The 23,147-nt window shown below is 41.8% G+C and overlaps 1 protein-coding gene across 4 annotated transcripts in view; it reads right to left on the bottom strand.

The window, feature by feature from the left end:
- Positions 1 to 23,147, bottom strand: part of FAM185A (family with sequence similarity 185 member A) — a 60,416-nt gene that overhangs the window by 20,284 nt on the left and 16,985 nt on the right. For all 4 annotated transcript variants that reach the window (XM_075599627.1, XM_075599624.1, XM_075599628.1 and 1 more), the window contains exon 4: positions 21,954 to 22,092. In XM_075599627.1, the coding sequence (XP_075455742.1) occupies positions 21,954 to 22,092 (139 nt within the window). The remainder of the gene's footprint in view (positions 1 to 21,953; positions 22,093 to 23,147) is intronic.

Here is a 23,147-nt window from a genome sequence, read left to right as displayed (position 1 = left end):
TGACTGACGCACGCACACACCCTGACTGACGCACGCACACACACTGACGCACACACACACTGACTGACTGACGCACGCACACACACACACACACTGACTGATTGACGCACTGACTGACACACACACATACATACTGACGCACGCACACAACCCCTCACAGCCACACGCACACATACACAGACTGACGCGCGCACACACACACACACACACACACACTGACACACACACACACACACACTGACACAAACAAACACACACACACACACACTGACACACACACACACTGACTGACACACACACACACACTGACTGACGCACGCGCGCACACCCCCACACCCACACACTGACTGAATGACTGACTGACTGCCGCACGCACACACTGACTGACTGAGGCACACACACACGCACACACTGACTGTGTGTGTGCGTCAGTCAGTCTGTGTGTGTGTTTGTGTTTCTGCGTCAGACTCACTGACGCGCGCGCACACACACTGACTGACTGACGCACACACAATGACTGACGCACACACACTGCATGAAGCTCTAAAGGAGGGAGGGGGGAACTGGATTGATGTGAATGGGGGACAAACAGAGAGAGGGGGAGGGGTGAGGAGAGAGAGAGGAGCGGGAACATTACATCCCGGGCAACGCCGGGTCTCTCAGCTAGTATAAAATAAACGTAAAGAGAGGGTGCATACCATTCAATGATGGATACAAAAAAAGGAACAACAGGACAGTCACTCTTATACTCCCAGAAAGTGAATATATATATATATCATTTACGTGAATCACTATCCGTATTTGAAGTGTGTGTGTATATAAATATATATATACATACAAATGAGCATACAGTAATATTTCCATTTGCTATTTGCCTTGCTATGGAGGGTTTTTGTCACTTTTTTACTCACATAACTTCACATATACATACATACACATATATATATATATATATATATATATATACATACATATATATATATATATATATATATATATATATATATATATATATATATATATATATATATATGCAGTGGAAGTGTATTGTGTGTATTTACCTACACACTCACTCCACATTTCAGTAACATACATATACATCTAAATAATATTCACATATACACGTTTGCTATAAATGGAATTATTACAATTTTACATTATATACACGTGCAATGAATGGAATAAACACTGTAATAAGTTTGAAATCGCCTATCCGAGCTGCTATGCATGGCTGATCCCTTTTCTCCAGCTTCCTTGAATGTACTACTCTATGAGGAAGATCATGTGACCAGATGCTAGTGCACGTTTAGAGAGAGGGAGGGCAGTGCTGACAAAGGGGTGTGCCTGGGTTTGTGACAGGACATGAAGGGGCAGTGCCTAAGCAAATGCTTGTTAAAATAGAATACAAGAAAATTGGTCTTTCAAAGTTGTTTTTTTAAAAACAGAAAATGCTAAAAGTATTATTTCTTACTACAGAACTGATTTATTAAAAAAAACACACATGCAGGATATAGACTGAACTGCAGCTTGGGCATATGCACCCCACAACTGAACACGGTACTCTATGTGAAGTCTTAATTTAACAGCACACTTCCCTATACAACTCATCACATTATGCTTTCCCCAATGCTTGTTAGATTGCTTGCCTACTTTTATGTCAGCTGAAATGACTTCCAGGTCCCTTTTCTCTGTAATAGTTCACATTACAATACCATTAATTGTTTGGATTTTGTGACCAAAGTGCAATAATTTTCCACGTCTCAACATTAACTGGTAATTGCCAAACCCCTGACCATTCTTGTAATCTAGCGGAATAATTCGTTATTTCCTTAACCTCAACTTGAGTTTCAACCATCTTGCAGACCTTTGTGCCGTTTGCAAAAAAATGCATACAGGCCCATACAGTATATACCAAGCAACCTTCTTGCCAAATACACATTTTCGGCGCTGAATGAGTGCTTTAGTAAATATGGCCCCCAGTCCATCGATATGACTAATAAAGACATTAACAAAGACTCAAAAACAGATCAATAAGGTGCTTGGCTGGTCACCTACCCCTTTGAGTGGACTCTAGTTACCACTGATGTACTTGTTGAGGTCTCTGCTATTAAAGCAGCAGTCCAAGTTGCAGCTTTATTTATAAAAAAAAAAATCCTTATGTAATATATGCATCAATACAATCCACACAATGATTAGTAATTAGCCAAATTGCCGATCGATCGGTTCACCTGTGATCGATTGGTGAAAATTCGGCTCGGGGGTTCACTAAATGGCTGTCAGTTCAACAGAAGACGACCCAGGATGCAAAGTTATGTGGGGCAGATCATGTGACCAGGCAGTCAGTAGATACAATTGGTGCACTGCTAGAGGGGGCAGGGCTGAAAAAGGGGTGTGCCAGAGCCTGTTTCAGAAGAGGAAGGGGATGTGACTTGGTCAATGGTTGCTATAGAAACAAAAAATGCTGGTTACATTATAATACATTAAAAATGTCAGTGTTTATTTTTTTTTTTTGTGCTATATGTATTTTCTCATAGTACAGAACTAATTTATTAAAAAAACACATGTAGGTTATTGCTTGGTCTGCAGCTTTCACATCTACTTTGCTGAAGTGATTAGGAAATCTAACAGCTAGCATATGTATGAGAACTGACTGATTACAAATAACATTTGTCTCCTGTGACTCATGTTAATTGAGCTGTCTAGACAAAACTTAATTAGGATCAGGTGACTTCTTATGCTTATATATTTAGAGACAGACTGGGGAAGCAGCATCTGCAGGGGGCAAGCAGTGTCCCATCTTTAAAGTGGCCCATTTAAGTGAGATACACAGGGAGTTAAAACAGGAGTGAAACAAGAAGTGGACAACTACACACCTATTGGCACTGGGTTCTGGAGTTGAACTGCACTGGAAAGGACATTGTTTTTGATAAAAAATAATCAAGAGAGGTACAGGAACACCATGTGATATCGCACTAACTTCGTGGCTGTATGTAACATCTGAAGAGTCACATACAGATGCAGCTACGAGTATCCGAACACTGCTTTGAAAAATCTGGGGCAATCTCCCAGTAATGCTGCAACATTTCTCTGACATTTCTGCAGAAAGACTAATGGCCCATCGGATTAACACGGCAGGGATATCTGGTCAGATCGAATATGACTGCCAGGGACACCCGCTGTGTTAATCAGATGGGCCATTAGTCTGTCTGCAGAAATGTCACAGAAATGTTGCAGCATTACCTGGAGATTGCCCCAGATTTTCCAAGGCAAGTGTTCAAATACTCGTGGCTGCACCTGTATAAAGTGTCTGTGGAGTTAATACTGGAGTTATGCAACGCGTAGCTCACCACAAATGAGGCGCGACCTCGGGGCTGAGATAGGGAATTGGATATAACGCCAACCACAACCGCGAGGGCGCGTCTAGAGTGTAGGGTTGTCGTGCAGGCCGGATCAGGATTACAGAGGTCAGCATAAACAAGGTACTGCCATGTCCAGTAGTGTAGAGTGGCGGATCGTTAGGGTACGTAGCCGGAGTCAGGATTAGAGGAGGTAGAATAGTCGTAATGCCAAAGCCAGAGTCTGTGCAGGGGAGGGCAGCGTCGTCGTATATCAAGGCCAGGGTCAGCGCAGGAGAAGGCAGAGAAGTAGTTTCCAATCCAAGGTCAGGGCAGTAGAGAGGCACAAGTAGAATCCAGGCAGGGTCAGGCAGCAAGGAAAGTCAGACAGGTTCCAGGAGGTGAGGTTCTGCGTCACACTAGCAGAGATTATGCTCGGCAATGACTGGGAGCTCTGAGAGCATATTTATAGGACCTCCAACCAATGGCAGCAACCAGGAGTGCGGTACAGGATAGGCTGCTGGATCATGCAGGTGCGTCCTATTACACAGCCAATTGCAACCGCATCAATGTGCGTGCGCATCACGCAGGCGACCCGGTCGTGCGCCGTAATTGCGTGTTACTACACCCGCGCGTGTACGGGGGCAGAGACCAGAGGCGGGGCCCGCGGAGACAGAGGAGGAGCGCGGAGCATAGCTACGCCATGCATGTCTGACATCAGGACGGGGTGGGACCGAGGGGCGGAGACTGAAGCCCGACGAAGACACCGCGCACAGCGCACGCGCCGTGTGTTAGACTCCTAGGAGCAGGAGCGCCCCCATGCGCACAGAGACCGATGGGACCCGCACGTGGGTGCCACCAGAGGGTTGCCTAGACAAGGTACCACTGAGATCAGAGGGGAGAGATGAACCAGAGCGGCGAATCCTCACAAGTTAGAAGTGGAGGTGAAGACTACAAGAAGATCTGGACTCTGCACTTCCAAAAACTACCTTGTATCTGTGAGAACTTGACTTTCTAAATGCCCTTTCATTTGTACTCTTCCTATCCTCCAATACCTGGTTTAGTCTCTCCTCCTGCATCTCACTATGCCCTCCCTATTGCTTTTTTTGTTTAATGTTTCCTCACATCTTTGTAAACGTTTCTGTTTTCTCCAACTTCCCCACTCCCCTCTTATCCACATTTCTTCATCTCTCCTCCTCCCCACCTATGCCTGTGCCCATACACTGCATCATTATTCATACACCTCTTTTCCAACAACTTCTTTACCCCTCAATAAAAAGCACCTCCACAAATCTTCTATTCACACCCTCTATCTACTCCTTCCTGCTGCTGGGGATATCTCCCATAATCATGGACCCTGCCATGTACACACCTGCTTTCATCCACCTCTTCCCCTGCTAATTGTGTTAACATACAGTATCTAATTTAATACTGACTAACCTTAAAACTCCCCTCAAATCAGACACTCCACTAGCCTGCACTCATGGCTACGGTCCCACACTCAAGTCATTCCTACCAAGCACTGCCATCTAAACAACTTATTCCGTCACCTGCTGTCTCTAAGTTTCCCATTATACCAATTAGATTGTAAGCTCTTCGGGGCAGGAATTTTCTTTCATATTGTCTGATTTTGCTGCGCTTATTGTATTATAATTCCCCGTACTATATTTGTGAAGGGCTGTGTACACTTTTGGCGCCATATAAATAAAGACGTACAGACATACGTGGAAGAATTCCCACAGTGCCCGATCCGTGGAGTATCTGGACTACCTGTCCAACCCTCCAACTGGTGATTATAAACACATTATAGAATTGTTTAAGGGCTTTACTTTTTTATTATCTTGATTGTTTAATAAGTAAAAGTTATTAGACTATGGCGTGTCCCTGCGCTTTTCTCTTTAAAATTGCCTGGGTCATGACCCACCTGAGATCAGCTGCGGGACGGATATTCATGATATTAACCCTACCTTTTTTTTCCCCATTTGGATTTGCTATATTTTTTGATATGTGGACATTTCTTTTTGCCTTTCCTGTGTGTGTTTGTCATCCTAACACCGATAGAACATATTGTTATAGTTTCACTTATTATTCCACAACTGTATGTATAATTGACTTATTGTCTTAGTATCTACTTACTGCGTAGTTTTCACGCAGCACGTACATTTATGACACATTAGTTGGCGATATTCACTTAGCGCTCCTCAATATCGTTTTCATGCCAACATTTAGTACAGTACTGGCATTTTCAATAAATAAAGAGAGGACGCTGATAACGTTAAGTGCAGAGGGCTTCGCACTCTGGGTTATTCCTCAGTAGTTTTGCGATCGTTGCAGGAAGTTAATTAGGGGTTGTAAAGAAATTGTGACCTTTTTTGTACATTACACAAATATAAGGAAGGAGATAATTAGTTAGATTGAGGAATGGTGGTCAGAAAAGTAACAACTTCAAATCAGTGCTAGAAAGCACAAATAAACCCTTGTGTTCGAGGCAGTGACCTAAAAGTGTCCAAATGGTTTGACAAAGTAGTTGTAGTATCTTAGGACATTATACATACGGCACCCCCTTGAGCACATGACCTTTATACAGGACAAGGGTTGATACGGACACTCAAGCGCTCCCACTTTTTACCCCCGCAGAGGTCCTTAAAATGGACAATATCTCCCCTGAAAGACAAGGATTAATACACAGCTCGCAACCTGCCCCACTCTTCACCTTCGCAAAGGTCCCTCAAATGAGTTATATCTCCCCTCCATCAGTCCCAATATACCATCTGTCACGAACAGCACACAAGTGAGCACATGACTTAGAAATGCAACCAGGGTTAATACACACGGCTACTCTAGCCAACCTTTTTCCTCCGCAAAGGTAGCTCCAATTAGTTAATATTAACCCCTTACTCAATTTCAATCATATCTATACACTGCCACCAGATGGGATATGCAAATAAGATATAGAATTAATATTTGCAAGGGCCCCGGGTCCCTGTTTATTATAGAAAAACTATGCACTTTAACATACAAAAATCAGTTGCAGCATAATGTGTCCAAAAACATAAATACGCTCTCTAGAGCGTACAACAGTTCATTCAGAGCCCAAAGCATTACATACATATATATATACACATACATACACATATATATATACATATACACACACACACACATATATATATATATATACACATATACATATATATATACACACACATACATACATACAGTGCTTAGATTACAGAAAAAAGGATAACAAGAAACATAGTTACAATAAAATGTAGAATAGTTTTTCAAAATAAAAAGGATATAACATAAAAGAAAACCTATACATCACCATGTCATATTTTTCCCCAGAGAGGCCATTGGTTGAGGAACATGAGATTCACGCATTTGGTCCTCTGTTGAAATCTAATTTTTCATAATCTTTGACCAGACCTTAAGGACATTTTTCCCCATTGCAATAACATAAATGCACCCGTTATAAATCGGCTGTGAGATTGACAGTTTTACAACAGAGTAAAAACCCTCCTACAAAATGACGTTTAACTAAACCCTGCAATATCTAAATGTATTTATAACTTTCCTTAACTTATATTTTACACACACGTGAGTCACCGATACATTTAGGCGTTCATAGTGGACTCAAAGAGACTGAACATGACCGTCTTAATCCTAAATTTAAGCGACAAATTAATATCTGTTCACCGATACCTGCCAGGCCTCCAATATCTGGACCCCTGGCGCTCGTCACCATGTCACGAATGCAAATATCAAAATTGTATACGTCCCTGATTCCATCTTTCATATTTTGGGATGGGGAGATAAAGCAGAGACGTGCACACCTCATAGTGCAGTATTAAAGGCTTTACTTAGCACAAGAGTTAACAATACACTTACAAGATCGTTGTGTATAAAGAGCAGAAGGTGCAGTGGTTGCTGTAGTCCAGGAACAGTCTTTGTGTGGAGTCCCACGTTCCTGCTTGCGCGTCTGCCCGACTGACCCGTCCAGTGGCACCTCAGATCTTCCCGTGCCTCTGTATTAGATGGTATATCAAACGCATGGGAGGAGAACCCCTTTGTTTTGTCCCCAGTATGTCTTTTGTTTATCATGTAGTTTAACAAATATTTTTTTTATTTTTTGCCACTAACCGGTGAGCTGTGAGTGCTTTTTCTGTGTTCGAGCTGTCAACCAATCCTCTGCAGTTTCTCTACGTATAGCTCATTAACCCCTGAAGCACCAGAGGTATTAAAATGCCTAATATCTCATGATATTATCATGACAGGGCATGTTGGAATATATATTTCGTTTAAATTGTTTTTTTTAAACAGTTTATAGCTACACACTTATGTCATTTGTTTAGACCAAGAGAATGCATCTCAGGAGCATTAACAAATGAATGCTTGAATTAATCAAAAGCCTTACTACACCAAGCCATCTACAAGCAGGACGGACATTCCTTGGCAAAGGATTTAAGTCGCTTTGAAATCCTGTAGACATAAACATGTCACAGGCTAGAAAACACCTTAAGGTTAGGAACACACCATCGAAGGGAAGCTGGAGAGGATAATAGTCTGATTTTGTTATTTGCCATGATCATTTAAAAAATGCATTGAAAAAAAAAATACAGATCTAGAAAAGAAGAGGTAAGGGATGAAAAGATGGCTAAATATCTAACCATCTGCAGTAGCACACATGGACAGGCAACGTGGGCTGGGTGGTCCTAACTGCTGTCGGCTTGTATGCAAATTCCCAAGTGAAACAAAAAAAAAAAAAAGAGAAAAAGTAATCTTTGTGAAAAAAGGATGTTCAAATTTAATTACATTCTCCATTTTTACAACTATCCCTTGAATGCAGAAGGGGCTAAGTGGGAGGGCTGCACAATATCTTTGGATCATTGTAAGAAAGAGAATGACATGTATAGGCTACATTGTTACTGTGGCGGTAGGGGCAATGTGGCTCGCATATTGAAGGTTAACAACCAATGCCCCTATGCGTATAGATGGAGACACAGGATTTCCCCTGCATATCTAGCTTATTATTCTGGTTAAAATGACCAACATATACTGTGATAATGTGTATGTAACCCTGTATTGAATGTAAAATAGGTTGCATGTATTGCTGTGCCAGGCTAGTGGTGTACTTACCGCGCCTGCACACAGAGGAATCCGGGTTTGTGTTAAACAAGGGGAAGGGAGGTGCAGTGCTTGGGAACATTGTGCGAGCGGGGATGGCCAGCATTCAGGTGTGGGAGATGTTGGCTCGGTGTTGCAGGGAGATAGCTCAGAACGAGGCTCTGTGCTAAATCAGAGTGGAAGATTTAAAAGTGCTATTCTCCAAACAAATATCCCCGGAGGTCTGGAACCTCTGGGGATATGGAAGTGGTCCTGGTTAAGCCCAGCATATCAGCGCTCAGCAGCACCTAGCTATCTAGGATTCCCCCCGTAACCTGTTTTGGTGATTGCAAGCTCTTTCTTGTGTATTTGTGCTGTGCCTGTTAACTCCGGTCGAAATAAAACGTGCTTCAACTCTTTCATTCTATCTGGTTCTTGATCCCGGTGAATTGTCCTGGTCTGCCATAACAGTTACTTTTTCTCTGACTGCTAGAAGGGGTTGCCCTGGTGAACTGCAGTTAATATTTGACCTGAACCTGCCATGAAGCACTGAACGTGCTTATTTGCATGTACATGCGAAGTAGCAGCAGTTTAGACACTGCATGGTGAATGAAGCATTGAAGCTTGGGGGACCGGTGTCATGTGGATGCACTCAAATATATTTTGTCTTTCCTTGAAGTCAAAATATTCCAGGGCTCTACCAGTGGAGTATAAAATGGCCGGAAAACGCTCCCTTATCGGTCATTATTACTTAAAAATCTGTTTTGTCTGCACAGCTGCTGATTGCAAACAGCTGCCCAACTATATTAAAACTACAGATGTTCAGGAGTTCTGTTCTGCAGTTAATTCCCCAGGGATATTGCCGATTAGAAAATTCCATGGCTTGTATTTACTGTTGGTCTGATTAGAAACAAAGGCAGTGGGGAAAAAAGTCTCTCTTTCCAATTTGCTCTGAGATTAACAAGAGATGTTTGTCGGTGGAAGTAAACTTTTCTTGGGAAATTCAAAATAAATAGGGAAGAAAAAAAAAAAAACAATGATTTTGGGTTCCTATTACAAGCTTCTTTAAGGCTATAAGCTCACAAGTCCTAAAATCTGAAATGAAAATGAAAAACGGAAATGCACTATTTTTATTTTCTTGAAAGGGACTCTTAAAAATCGCTTAAATGGTTTCCTTTTCTTCATCACATCCTTCACTGTAAAATACGCCAGAAGATTTTATTCGTATGTACTGTAGAAAAATATCAACTAAGAAACATACAGGGGCCTATTCTATGGAGCGCTGTTTCCCCCACCCTCCTGGAGATGAGACTGCTACTGAATGTAATGTGGTGCTTTTTACCTGTAGGCTCACCAGAGGCCTGCACCTCCGCTGCTGGGAGCCTGGGGTGTACCTGGTTGTTCCGGTGACAGGCCTGCAAAGGATCAACCGGCAAAGAATCCGGCCAGTACGGGATAACCCCTTCACAGAACCCAACACAATAATACACACGCAGTAGATGGAAACAGGTTTACTGAACATGCAACTTATACTCAGAGCCAGTACAGGTAGTCCTCGCTATCCAACGTTTCACTTTACAACGAATGGCATATCCAATGCAACCCCATGAGCCGTTTTTCGACGCCGGAATGCGTTATGAAACGCTCACGCCACTGATTAACACGGGACTCGCTTTACGGTTTCACTATCCAACGCTACTTCCAGAACGGATTCCATTGGATAACTGAGGACTGCCTGTAATACCGTGTGCCTGCTTCTTCTTCTTTGTAATACGATTCCACCATACCGCTTACAGATAAATACAGTGGCAGGCATTGCATTTTTTTCTAGCTAATGCTTGTATTCAATTGATTGTTATTTTTCCTATTTCTTTTCATTGTTGGGATTAAATTGTTTGGAATTTGGATGGCTTGTTTTTAGTACATTTTAGGATTGGTTAGCGTTTTAAATTAATTCATTGTTTTGTTGGCTAGAGGTTTTATTTATTTAATTGGAAGGATAGGTGTTTATTTTATTTAATTCTTATGTTTTGGAATAACATAATTTTTAACAGTTTGATGCTTTGGTGATGGATCATTTGTATTCATGTGTACTATTAGGCTTTTTGATTCTTTTATTGCTAGGGTGTTTAGGTGCTTGTATATTTCTTTTATTATTGTGTATTTTTGTCCTTAATGATTTGCATTCGGTTGACCATTGAGTGCTATAGTGGCTTATCATGCCCATATAATATGGGTATGATTTACCACTGTGCCAATCAATCAATCATCGCTCACAGAAATGATAATAGTGGAGTGTCAATTAATATGGGACTTGATTAGATATGATGTCTAACTAGTGAATAAATTAAATGTGCATGAAGTGTAGTGATATAATGTAAATAAAGTACAAAGACAGTAAGAAGAAAACAAATTGAAATGCATGCATACAAATACAATAAACCGCAAAAATGTGTATTATGAGAGAGAGAGAGAGAGAGAGAGAGAGAGAGAGAGAGAGAGAGAGAGAGAGAGAGAGAGAGAGAGAGAGAGAGAGAGAGAGAGAGAGAGAGAGAGAGAGAGAGAGAGAGAGAGAGAGAGAGAGAGAGAGACTAAAAGAAACAAATAAAGGACAAGTGCATGACTAGGTTAAAAAATTATGTATAATTTTATCAAGGTGAGGCACAGGTACAAAATAGCAGATCTTTAAAGCTTTTCATGTAACACAATGACATGGGTTACCGCAACACCATCCGCAGCTGGTGCTCACAAGCAGCGTGAATGTCTCGCGCTGTCGACCTCTGATCAGGGCAGTGGTTGGAGGGTAAGTGGTATGGGCACTTCCAATCAGTAAACTCGCGGTCTCTTGTTCTTCAGCGGGAACTTGACTAGTAGGGTCGGTGTAGCACTCAGCGAGTGTTTCTCCAAGAGCGGTCACTGATGACGTCACTTGAGTGAAAATACGACGAATCTGCAAAAGCTGGGGATGTTGAGATCAAGTAAACCGCACTCGTAAGGGGACAAAGGACAGTCCAATAACAGCCCACAGACCACAAAATGAACGTTCCAACGCGTTTCGTAGTACAACACTACTTCATCAGGGAATACAATATCAATAAACATGCTTGCATTTAAACCCCTCTTTCTCTTATAATTGGACAATAGTGGAGGGGGATGGGGTGTCAAGCAAATCAGATTTGAGACAAATAGCTCACATAGCTGAACGTAACCTGCATAGTAAAAAAAACATACATTCATTTAATAATCTATATAAAAAAAAATACATATATGGAATATAGAAATATACAGCAAAATAACAGCTGAAACAAGATAGATATTGTTAGAACCCTAGAATAAAGGCAGTGCAACGATAATGATGGCATAATTATCATAAGGATGTAAACATGAGATCATGGAGGAAACAAAAGCACAAGAAACTCCAAAATAGACTTAATAATGGAAGGTCAAAAAAAAGGGACCTATGAGGCATATTAGAATTAATAAAACAAGCAGGTATAGTAGGTGTAAAAAAAAACATGCAAGGGTGGTATTTAGCTATATACCTCAAAAATGGGACTTTAAATTGATTCTAGATGGAACCACAAAATTCTTATCCAGAGGATAAGATGTCAACGAATTAAATCAAAATGCTTATCATAAGAGTGCAAATGGTACAAACCATGCTTAAAATCCTTAGAAATGGTTTTGAAACCCTTTCTAGACTAATGAGCATCAATAACTGCTTTTCTGAGGTCCTCAGAGATTTATTTTGATCATGGCATGACGTGTTTCCACACACCTGTATGGTTGAAGATCAAACTGACAAAAAAGTTTCTGATCTTTATATAGGATGAGGACTTAAACTCATATCTGAAGATCTACCAAATTATTTTAACACCCGATGCTTGTGATCTCCTTTAATTTAGGGGGTAAAAAGTTTCACTTGCTTTTGCACATGCCCCGACTCTCGCTTCCAAATTGTTTTTCGAATTCATACATCATTTTGTTTCAAAACACATGGAATTGGTGAATATAAACCCCATTGGATATTGAAGAAAAGACTGGTTTTGATTCAAGAAGATTATCATGGAAAAACTAAGGAATTTTCATAATTATCATTGGGGATCACAAACCTTTTGTTGCCACTGTATGTGCTGCCTGATGGACTGAGGGAAGGGAAAGCTATGTGCTGCCTGATGGACTGAAGGAAATTACATTTCCGGTAAGCTAAATGTACGATTTCCTTTCTATCCATCTGGCAGCACCAAGGGATTTATTACAGCAATAGGGAGGGAGGGAACAAAAAAAATAGACTTTAATTATAGATTATAATACTTTTCTCCCAAGTGCTGCTTCTTGGGATGCTTGTACATTCGATTTATAAAGTTTGATAAAGGTATGGATATTTTCCCATCTAGTTACTTTGCAGATCTCTTCTGCTGATGCCTCTGCTTTCTCTATCCAGGACACTGCTCACTCTTGTGAACTGAGCTTTAAGGACCTGTTGGTATTTGCATGTTGGATTTTTGATACGCTAAGCTTGTCGTCTCTATAATCCATTTTGATCTCTTAGAAGCCTTCTCTCCTTTGTTTTCCAACCAAAACAAAAAGTAGGGTTTTCTGACTTCCTGAATTTATTCAATCAGATATCTTCTCACATCTAGTGAATATGGGTTCCTTTCCTTCTCATTCTTTGGATGTTGTTGGGTCCGATTCAACTGATCGTCCTTAGGGCCGGCAACCACACCAAATTCGACCCGGGGAGATTTCACCACGCCCGATATACTCTTGGTCTCAGATATGACGGCGCAAGCTCGGAGTGCAAGAAAACAGGAACACACAGGCTGCTGGTTTCTTACATCTGTTTAATAAAGGGGCAAGCGGTATATTTATACAGAAAAGCAAGCAGAAAAGACGTTATCAATTCTATACATCTACAGAAACTAAATTCAGACAGATGCGGACACAATGAAGGTAGCACTGTATAATCTCCCGATTCGTTTGAAAGGCGAAACTTTTGGAAGGAAACTGAGGCATTGACCATAGCACCACCGTGTCTTCGTGAATTATAAAGATGCAGATTATAAACTCCATATTTCAGATCTTCTGGACAACCACCTAAGATATTACCAATGCTTGCATCACCAAAACTTTTTTTGGACTCTTTTCATATCCTTTGTATATTATATACTGTACATACATATTGCTGTGTGAACAAATCACCTTGGTTTTAAAACACAGAGATCGTTATCCTCTTTAGGTTAAGCACTTCATACTCCAGAGGCTACATATTTACACACTCACTGTGGCTTTATACATATATAGGAACATTTTTTTCACACCTAGATCACTTGTAAATGTGTTGCATTATTCACTTTTTAAAACATAATTACGTTGATATTTTATGGAATATCACTTACAGGTATAATTATTTAGTACACTAGTATTGTGAAGGTGTTTAATGGGCGAATTTGGCGCCGATTTATATATATTTTTTGCGTTTCATATCTACAGTATCTATATCTCTCTTGTATGCGTCTTTCGTGCACTTCGAAGAAATGACCAGTGAGATTCTGACAGGGCTGGACATTAGAATAAAAAAAGAAAAAAAAAAGGAAGAAGAACTCATGTCGATCAATGATAAAGGTATCACAATATGCAGAGAATCTTCACCTGTCCAGAACTGAACCGAACTTTGAAATACATTATTTGTTTCTAGTAATACCCATTGAAGTGACAGTAGGCTGTAAGGTGCGTTATAGAAAAGCACTGCTTAGTAAATATGGGCAATTACCACTGGGTATTAAAACGATTTTTTCCCCTAAATGCAGAGATAACAGCAAAAAAAGCACAGAATTTGTTAGATTATTTTAAATAGAGGACCAGAGATTTTACCTTTAAGTAGTCGTGTGATATAGGGAACGCAAAGGCAGAAATGACACTTCCTTAACCCCGTCACTGCTAAAGGTTTCTGCGACAGGAAGATAGTTTAACATTGTGCTAACCTTCACCAAGGCGCATTGATACCTTGATGCTAATCTAGTGTCACAAGCAACACCACTGAACTCAAGACAAAACAAGCAAGCTGTCCCATCTGACAGAGTATTGAAGAGTACCAGGTATACTTCTACAAAGTTAGATCATCAGTCTGTTATATAAGAGTGGCCTAGCACAGCACTGCCGCATTAAGACTATGCATGCTTTCCCTACACCAGAGAGACTAGTAACGCATTTCTCTGTAACACTACGCAGCTCTCCAGTGGTGAAGGGTCTAATTAGATATCTGTGCCTGTCTGCCGGGGCAGAACACACTGGAATTTGCTTAGATGTGCAACACAAATGAAAGGTTAATAAAGCACTAGAGGTAGTAGCTCCAAAAGTTATAATTGGAAAATCAGCTGGAGAATGGATGGATAAGCCATTTCCCATATGCCGAAACATTACTTAGGGCATTATTCCATCTCCAGGCCATGTTACATACTTTCTGAAATGAAATGTTAAAAAGGATAGGAAGCACGCGATACTTGGGGGTCAAATGTGTTGCACACGTGTTAGAAATTATTACTGGATGGAAGAGCAGAAATACAGGCACAACTAGGGAGGGGTGAGCGGGGCCGCTGCCCAGAGCACAGCCTCAAAGGGGGCGCAGAGATCCAGTGATCGCCCGCAGACAGGAGGGAAAGCAGGCACATCTGTCCAGGGGCAGAGGGGAGCCCCTAGGAAGACAGGCGCAATGTCCCATTTCGGATTCTTGGTTGGGCCCCCCTTTGCTGCCAGAACGGACCCCTCCTGCTCCACAGGTAAGGCCCAGGGATGAAGAAGGCAATGGGGGGGGCAGAGTAAGCAAGATAAGGGAGGGACAGAGCGAGAGAAGGGAGGGACACAGCAAGAAATGGGGGAGGGCGTTAGAATGGGTAAGGGGAGGGTAGTTGGTGAAACTTGCCCCGGGTGCAAAAATATATCTCGTTTCGCCTCAAACTACCCAGTTAATACACATATATGTGATTTATTCACTATTGTTTTGGTCCTTCCAAACAGACATCTGTGAATAATGGAGAGTAAATCACGTCTATTTGCATTAACCACTTAGGATTACATACTCTCTAACAAGCCTCAGTTACAAATAGAGCTTTGCAAAACGCAGGAAAAAAAAAAACTTGAACAAAGAGAATGGAAAACATCCAAGAGTAATATATAGAGCGACAAAGCAAACTATGTGAATGTCAGCAGCATAAACAGACTTGTTGCACAAAGGTTGTCTGGAAAAAAAAAATATTGAAAATATGCCAAGATAGTATGGCTGTTATGAACAAGGAGGGTTTTGTATATTAGGAATAATGTACGTTTTGACTAAAGGTCTCTAAAAAGCAGTGTTTTCACTTGAGAACTGCTAAAAATATTGAAGATTTTTTAAAGCAACAAAATAGTTAGGTCTGTTCAACACACAGTACATACCTGCATTTAGTTTCTGCCAAAGTGCAACTTTGTAGCCAAAACTATATTTATACTGTGTCTACATTTGATTATTTCAGTGACTGATACATTTGGACAAACCCCAGAGCCATTAAGGCACAAAGAGCCAAGTGAGGGCTTGGTTTGGAGAGCCATTTCAGGATGCTGGACCACAAACAAATTTGGATAACGTTTATGGACCACCCCAACAAGTTGAATTGATGTACACAATAAAGTGTCTAGGAATTAGAGTGACAATGCTAGAAAGTGACAGGTATAAAAAGTGAGTGAAAATGCTAGGAAACGTGCTCATGTTGAATCTATGACCCCTTTATTACCACTTGCAGCATGTGCTATGCAAACGAGAACATTTTGTACAATGAAATTGACAATATACAGATTAATCTTCATTTAGTGGCTTGTTCCAAAAGGAAAACCGTTAGCTTGTCCCGGGACAAAGGGACTACACATCTCTAGGAACAGTCTGTGCCTACTCGTTTGCATCCAAGATGTTGCTACCAGTGCCTAAGTTGATGAATAGATTTGAATGTGAGAAGTAGGTATGGAATGTCAGGAATAGAATTACAAAAGGGAGAGGGGAGGGAAAATATCCCTTTATTGGGAGCACTCCTATCTCAAACACAGGGTCGGTGGTGTGTATGTTTATTAATCACATTGTGGGTATATGCTTACCCTTGTTGCTCTTGCACAGAAACAAGCTGGAGTACCAGGTGGGTTAATATGCAAGAACAGCTCCTTTGAACATATAGGGTGTCTGTACATTTAATCCCTTTTAATACAAAATATAGTGAAAATTGTACACTCAAACTTGAACATAACTTAAAAATGCAAATGTGAGTCTCAAGAGTCTGTGTGCGGCTAGCAAATATGTAATATATCCATTACATTAATGACTACAAAACGGTCTCGCTGTAGAACCGCTGCCTTAAAACATAATGTTTGCTTATTGCGCCTAATTGCAACACAAAATGCTGATTGCTGTTGTGTTGCCGATTTGTATCTGGCTATTGCAGCTAAGCTGGAGAAATACCAGTCTAAATACAAAATAGATAATCAACCTTTACTAAGGCTAATTGGATATGTTTACTGCTAGTTAGGACCTTGATTGTTCATATAGAAAAATTGTCACTTTGTATCTGGCTCACTCCTAAAATAGGAAATGATGTATTGTATTCCTGTGCGTGGTTATAAAATGTCAGAGGTCCAGCATCAAATCATGGGAAGTCACAACACTAAAAAAATGTTGTTCTGACTAATCTGTATTGCCCTGGAGAAATCTATGATTGCCCGTGTCAAATAGGGTTGATATTAATTTAAAGAGCTTAGCAGTAATATACAGTTAATAGATTTAACTGGAGTATGAATCGGTCTGCCTGTATATTGAATAATACTGGGCAGGTGATTCTGGCTTACCGGAGTCTAAAATATCTCTGTAAATACCGAGTGCTTGTGAGAGGTGAACAGCACGGTTTTTCTAAGGAGAACTGAAAAAGCCCGTGCGGCTGGAAGACCTCTACTGTGGTCTCTGCTCTCAGTCAATACGAGACACTGCAGCATGGAGAGATCGTGTTGCTTTGGGAAAATTTCCCCATGCTCACTCAGCCTCATGGAATCATACCCTTAGTGATAAACATACAATAAATCTCATCCGAAGTATCAAACAACCTGCCTGTATACAGAATACTGGGCAGGTGATACTGGCTTGCTGGAGTCTATCTTATCACTTTTACTCCTAGGAGAGCTGGGCCAGCCCTTGTGGCTGTCAGACCTCTCCTGTGACCGGTACAATCCAAAGCCGTGCAGCCTGGGGAGATCGCGTCCTGAGGCGCTATGGAAATCACTTCCCCCTACTCTCTGACTCAATAGTGCCCAACAGCTGTGCAACACTGGCTTCTTCTGGGGTTATCAGAATAGACTTGCATTCAACAATTGACACATTATGAGTATGCTTGTGATTTGCAGGAAACATTTATTTTATTTATTTATAAAATGTTTTACCAGGAAGTAATACATTGAGAGTTAGGCCTGGGACCACACGCGAGTTCCCCACCAGCAGGGGAATCCTCCCGAGCCGGTCCCGGTCCCCCTTGGCTGCACAGTTTACTACACGCTGTGACATGTCAGCCGCTACGGGATACAAGAGAATGGTGATCCCTAGCGTTGACGCGTCACGTGGTGTGGCTGTGAGCCAATGAGGAGGGGAGGCTTCGGGAGGAGGAGAGGCTTCGGGGAGCAGGGAGGAGTGTGGGGGGAAAGCAGCGTGAGTGCCTGTCTGTGTTTGTGTATGTGTGTGCCTGAGTGCGTGAGTGCCTGCCTCTGTGTGTGTGTGTGTATGAGTAAGAGTGCCTGCCTGCGTGTGTGTTTCTGTGTGTGTGTGTGTCTGCGTGTGTGTATGAGTGCCAGCCCGAGCCCGTGGAGGGAGGGAGGGGGAGGGAGTAGCGGGTCCCTCCGCTCAAGCCACGCCCCTCCCGCTCCGGCTCCCTACAGACCGCATATCGCAGTCTGTGTCTGTCAGCGCCCCGCCTGTCTGCAGTGCGGGAGCGCTGACGGAGGGAGCGGGGCCTTAGCCTAACCTCTCGTTTTCAAGTATGTCCTGGGCATAGAGTTAAGACAAATAATACATGGTTACAAATACAGTTACATAAATGAACAGTATATACATTATATACAAGACATTGCATGCACAGTTAAAAATATATATATTATAGGCTTATGAAACAGTTAAAGACCAGGTTAAAATGTGAGACAAATAGAAAAAACAAATAAGTGCGCACTAAAATATATACTTAATACAAAGTGTTAATTGTGATGTCAATTTAAATCAAAAAAACACACCCCACCATGTGGAAAAGGTAAATAAATATATACCAATGTAGATGAGCGTCTGCTGCTGTGTAAAGGGTAGCCCAAGACCCTAGAATCTAGTAACAAAAAAACAAACAAAGCGCACAACACTCATCGTGAAAAATGTAATGAACTATGTTTATATATAAGGTGTTTCAAGGTTATGCGTACATCAAGGTAGATTAATCAAGCATAGAGCCACAGAGTGGCAGTTATCAGCGTCTGCAACCAGGAACCACCAGAGCTTCACTCTCCTTTCCACCTACAGGTAGGTGAAATGCCAGATAATTGATGACTCTGCCACAGTCTCAATGTCCTGTAAATAGCGTCAATGCGCTTAGTGGATCCTGGGGAGTGGTTGTCCTTTGCTCGCAAGTAGTACACAGGTTCCTCTGCAGACCTCACTGTGTTTCCCGATCAGTCAGGCAGCGTGACGGCGTGGTCCCGCGGGCCCTTCTGTGACGTCAGAGCGCCCGCTCTGCTTTGAGTAACAGCGTCTGCCAGTAATGATTCAGACCTCACTTGGCAACCACAGAGGCAGGCAACAGAAGAATTCCCTGAAGAAGTGGCCTGTTGAGCTATGAAACGCCGCGTAGGAGAGATACCATTCAACCTATATATTTTTATTATTCATGTTCCAAGGTGTATTTTATTGTTGTCAAACGGTTTGCTGAACACGAGTTGATTTCGTCTTCTGCGCATGTGCCGCGCTGTTGCCTGCCTCTGTGGTTGCCAAGTGAGGTCTGAATCATTACTGGCAGAAGCTGTTACTCAAAGCAGAGCGGGCGCTCTGACGTCACAGAAGGGCCCGCAGGACCACGCAGTCACGCTGCCTGACTGATAGGGAAACACAGTGAGGTCTGCAGAGGAACCTGTGTACTACTTGCGAGCAAAGGACAACCACTCCCCAGGATCCACTAAGCGCATTGACGCTATTTACAGGACATTGAGACTGTGGCAGAGTCATCAATTATCTGGCATTTCACCTACCTGTAGGTGGAAAGGAGAGTGAAGCTCTGGTGGTTCCTGGTTGCAGACGCTGGTAACTGCCACTCTGTGGCTCTATGCTTGATTAATCTACCTTGATGTACGCATAACCTTGAAACACCTTATATATAAACATAGTTTATTACATTTTTCACGATGAGTGTTGTGCGCTTTGTTTGTTTTTTTGTTACAAAATGTGAGACAGCCTTAGTTTTGAAAGAACTTAAATTGGTGGTGGCTGTGAGAGTCTCCGGTAGATTGTTCCAGTTTTGGGGTGCACGGTAAGAGGAGGAGGAACGGACAGATACTTTAGCACAAAAGTAAGAAAATAGTGATGAGAGATGCAGTGTAGCAAAACACCTTACAGCATTAGTGGCTGTATGCAACCCCACGGTGGTTTCACCTGCGGTCCACAAATCTGTTCACCGCAGCAGCCCACTCTCCCCCTCTCCCCAGTGCAGAGGGAGCGGAGATGTTGCTGCTGAGGTTAGTTGCTTCTCCCGCTACCTCAGTTACCAAATGCAAGTGAACAAATGAATACTGCCCCGCTCCTCTCCTGTGCTAATCATGTGTTCCCCATGTAAGAAGAGCAGCAGAACAGTATTCAGCCAGCTGGCATTATGCAGCTGACCAGAGCTACTCCTACCCACTACTGCACCGTCCTGTCTGCCTAGGAGATATATAGATGTGGGTAATAAGTGGCCCTTTTGAGGCCTCATCGGTCGCGCGCAAGGCCTTTGGCGTATATAATGTTGCCTCCCACTGCCTTAAGGCAAATCCCAACAAGGAGAAACAACCACTTCTTAGGTCACATTCAATAAAAACCTATCTTTATTTTTTAAGATAAGCCGCATAGATTGCTACATTAACCCTATGGATGCTCAAAGACGTAGCTACTTTGTAATGCGGCCTGGACACCAGGACGTAGTAGCTACAGTACATCATAAACTACTTGCTAGTTTTGGATGGGGAGATGGCTTTCCAATGCGATGTAGCAGGAAGAGGAACGGGCGGGGACGACTCCTCTTCCATTCCATTATCAGTGACCAAGTGGTCACGTGATCATTGCGGATAGGAGTCACATGATTGCGGGTGCCAGAGGGGCTTTGGGGGTTAAAGCCACTGTAGAAATACGGGATCATTACTACAGTAATAGGGAGATACAAAACAACGGACACACCTTCATTTTCTTTAGGGAGTCAAAATCCAATTGGTTTCTGTATATAATTTGCTAATTCTGTTTTTCTTAGGCATTAGTTTGTATTTTTTAATGTATATTTTTTTTTGTTTTTTAACCTTGATGTAAAAAACATCCCATTGAATAGTTTGCAACAACATATGGCTAGTACACGGGTGGCCAACTCCAGTCCTCAAGGACCACCAAGCAGGGTTATCCTTAAAACCTGGCCTGTTGGTGGCCCTTAAGGACTGGATTTGGGCACCCATGGGCTAGTATGTACAATGGCACAATATCCTTCTTCTAAACGCTTGGCACTTCATAGTGCTACATATGCACACCCTCAAAGATTTTCTGGCTTTTTCATATAGGAAACCTTCAGCTGTATTAAAATCTTTTAGATTTACCAATAATTTATGGTGCACTAATAAAGAACAAATTATTTGTTTAATGACCAAGCGATAACTTGTCTAAATACGCATTACAATTGTTTTATTATTTTTTTTTTAAATGGGGTTTTGGAGATACCAGACTTATGTTTTATTGATGGCATTTTAATCCCTTCACTGCCCTCTCTCTGAAGAGATTTATGTGATAAGAACTATTTTTCATTATAAAACACAAGTAGTCAATTAAAATTTCCCGATGACCGCCGCAAAGAAAAACGCTCTGCAGTAGTCTCGCGTTCCCCCGGTTCGGCGGGTACACATTCCAGGAGACAAATTTAAACAGGCTACATCTGCACATATAAAAAAAACTGTAATATGTATTCCTTGCGCCCATTCATGAATAATTGTTGTGTAGTTATTTTTATTCCCGTAAGTCAACACGGATAGCTGGCCCAGAATTCAAAATGCCAGTAAAAACGTGTTTCACAAGCTATGCCTACTGTACGCGTGTCTGCAGATGGTAAGATGAGCGCAGTTCATCACTACAGAACCCCAAATTAAAAACTGAACAGAATAGAAAACATCGAGGGAGGGACTGTTGCTCTTACTCTTATTCCATAGTGCGTGCCGAGACCTCTGTTTATGGAGTAGTCTTTCCCTTACCGTGAATACTTCCCAGGACGATATCTCCAGTAGCTGAAGACAGTGATGAGGACTCTCCATACAAGTACTTGGTTTTCAACTGACCATCTTCTGTGCAAATATTAATGGACGTTCCCAGTAACTTCTCAATATCTACAGTCTGCAAAAGATGAAACTGGTTTGAGAACTACTGAAGGATATAAATAAGATGACTGCAGCCTGGCAAAAAGTTAGAAATCGTCAGTCAGTACGTCCGTCCGTCCCCCCCCACCTCTTTGTTGTACAATTTGGAATTGCTGGTCTCAAATTCGAAAAACCAACTTTCGGCAAATGTGTGTCATTGTCCATTCCTGAGATACAGTGTCGAGGGAAGAAGTTAAAATGGCCGCAGGGATTGCCGGAGAACTCAGGAGACAAAAACTAAATCCGACACCAGCATTTTTGGGGGACCTTGCAATGGCTAGACAGGTCAGCCAATCAGTAACTGTGACTGATGAGGTTACAGCTCTCGAGTGGCTCAGAGGTAGGATTTTGCCAAGCAGCTTTCGTGGAAAATACATTCAAGTCATAATTATTTGATCAGGTGACTTCCAGATGCAGGACCACTACAGTCCAACGCTAGGAGACATCTTATTCAGGATTCTCCAACCCCATAAAAGATGGTAAATACAGGCTATTGCTGCTTTAGCCACCACCTTCCTCTCAAAGCCCTTGTATACTGTAGTGTTAAGCTTTCACCATCCCCTCCCCCCCATAGATTTATTTTTATCTTCTGATTTCCTTTTTATGAATTCCACTCGATCAATTTACAGAGCGCGCTAATTCACAATAATAAAATGAAGCTTATAATAAAAGCTTATAATAAAAGACTTTCGGATTTAATTAGCCGGAACATTCCTCCTACCAGATTCGGTGCCAGTGGGAAAATCGTTCGAGAATAGTCTCATTATTTTTAGCTCTGCAACATAAATTCGTACTATTAATAACTGAATATACTTACAAAAGGTCTTGGCAGAGCTCACTGCTTTTCATTCTCAGTGAAATCTGTCTAACCTTTTTCCATGAGTTTTACACCCTTGCCACACAGCAAGGCAAACACTTTGATCAAGCATTGTCATTATTTCTGAAATTTCGAGAGCTAAAAGTTAAACAAACTACAAACAGCCCCTGGCTTGTTTTAATCATCTCTGGTGTCTTTCGAATGGAAGAACTTTA

The sequence above is a fragment of the Ascaphus truei genome, chromosome 5 (assembly GCF_040206685.1).
Source record: "Ascaphus truei isolate aAscTru1 chromosome 5, aAscTru1.hap1, whole genome shotgun sequence".
NCBI lineage: Eukaryota > Metazoa > Chordata > Amphibia > Anura > Ascaphidae > Ascaphus > Ascaphus truei.
This window is presented reverse-complemented; position numbering and strand designations above follow the sequence as displayed.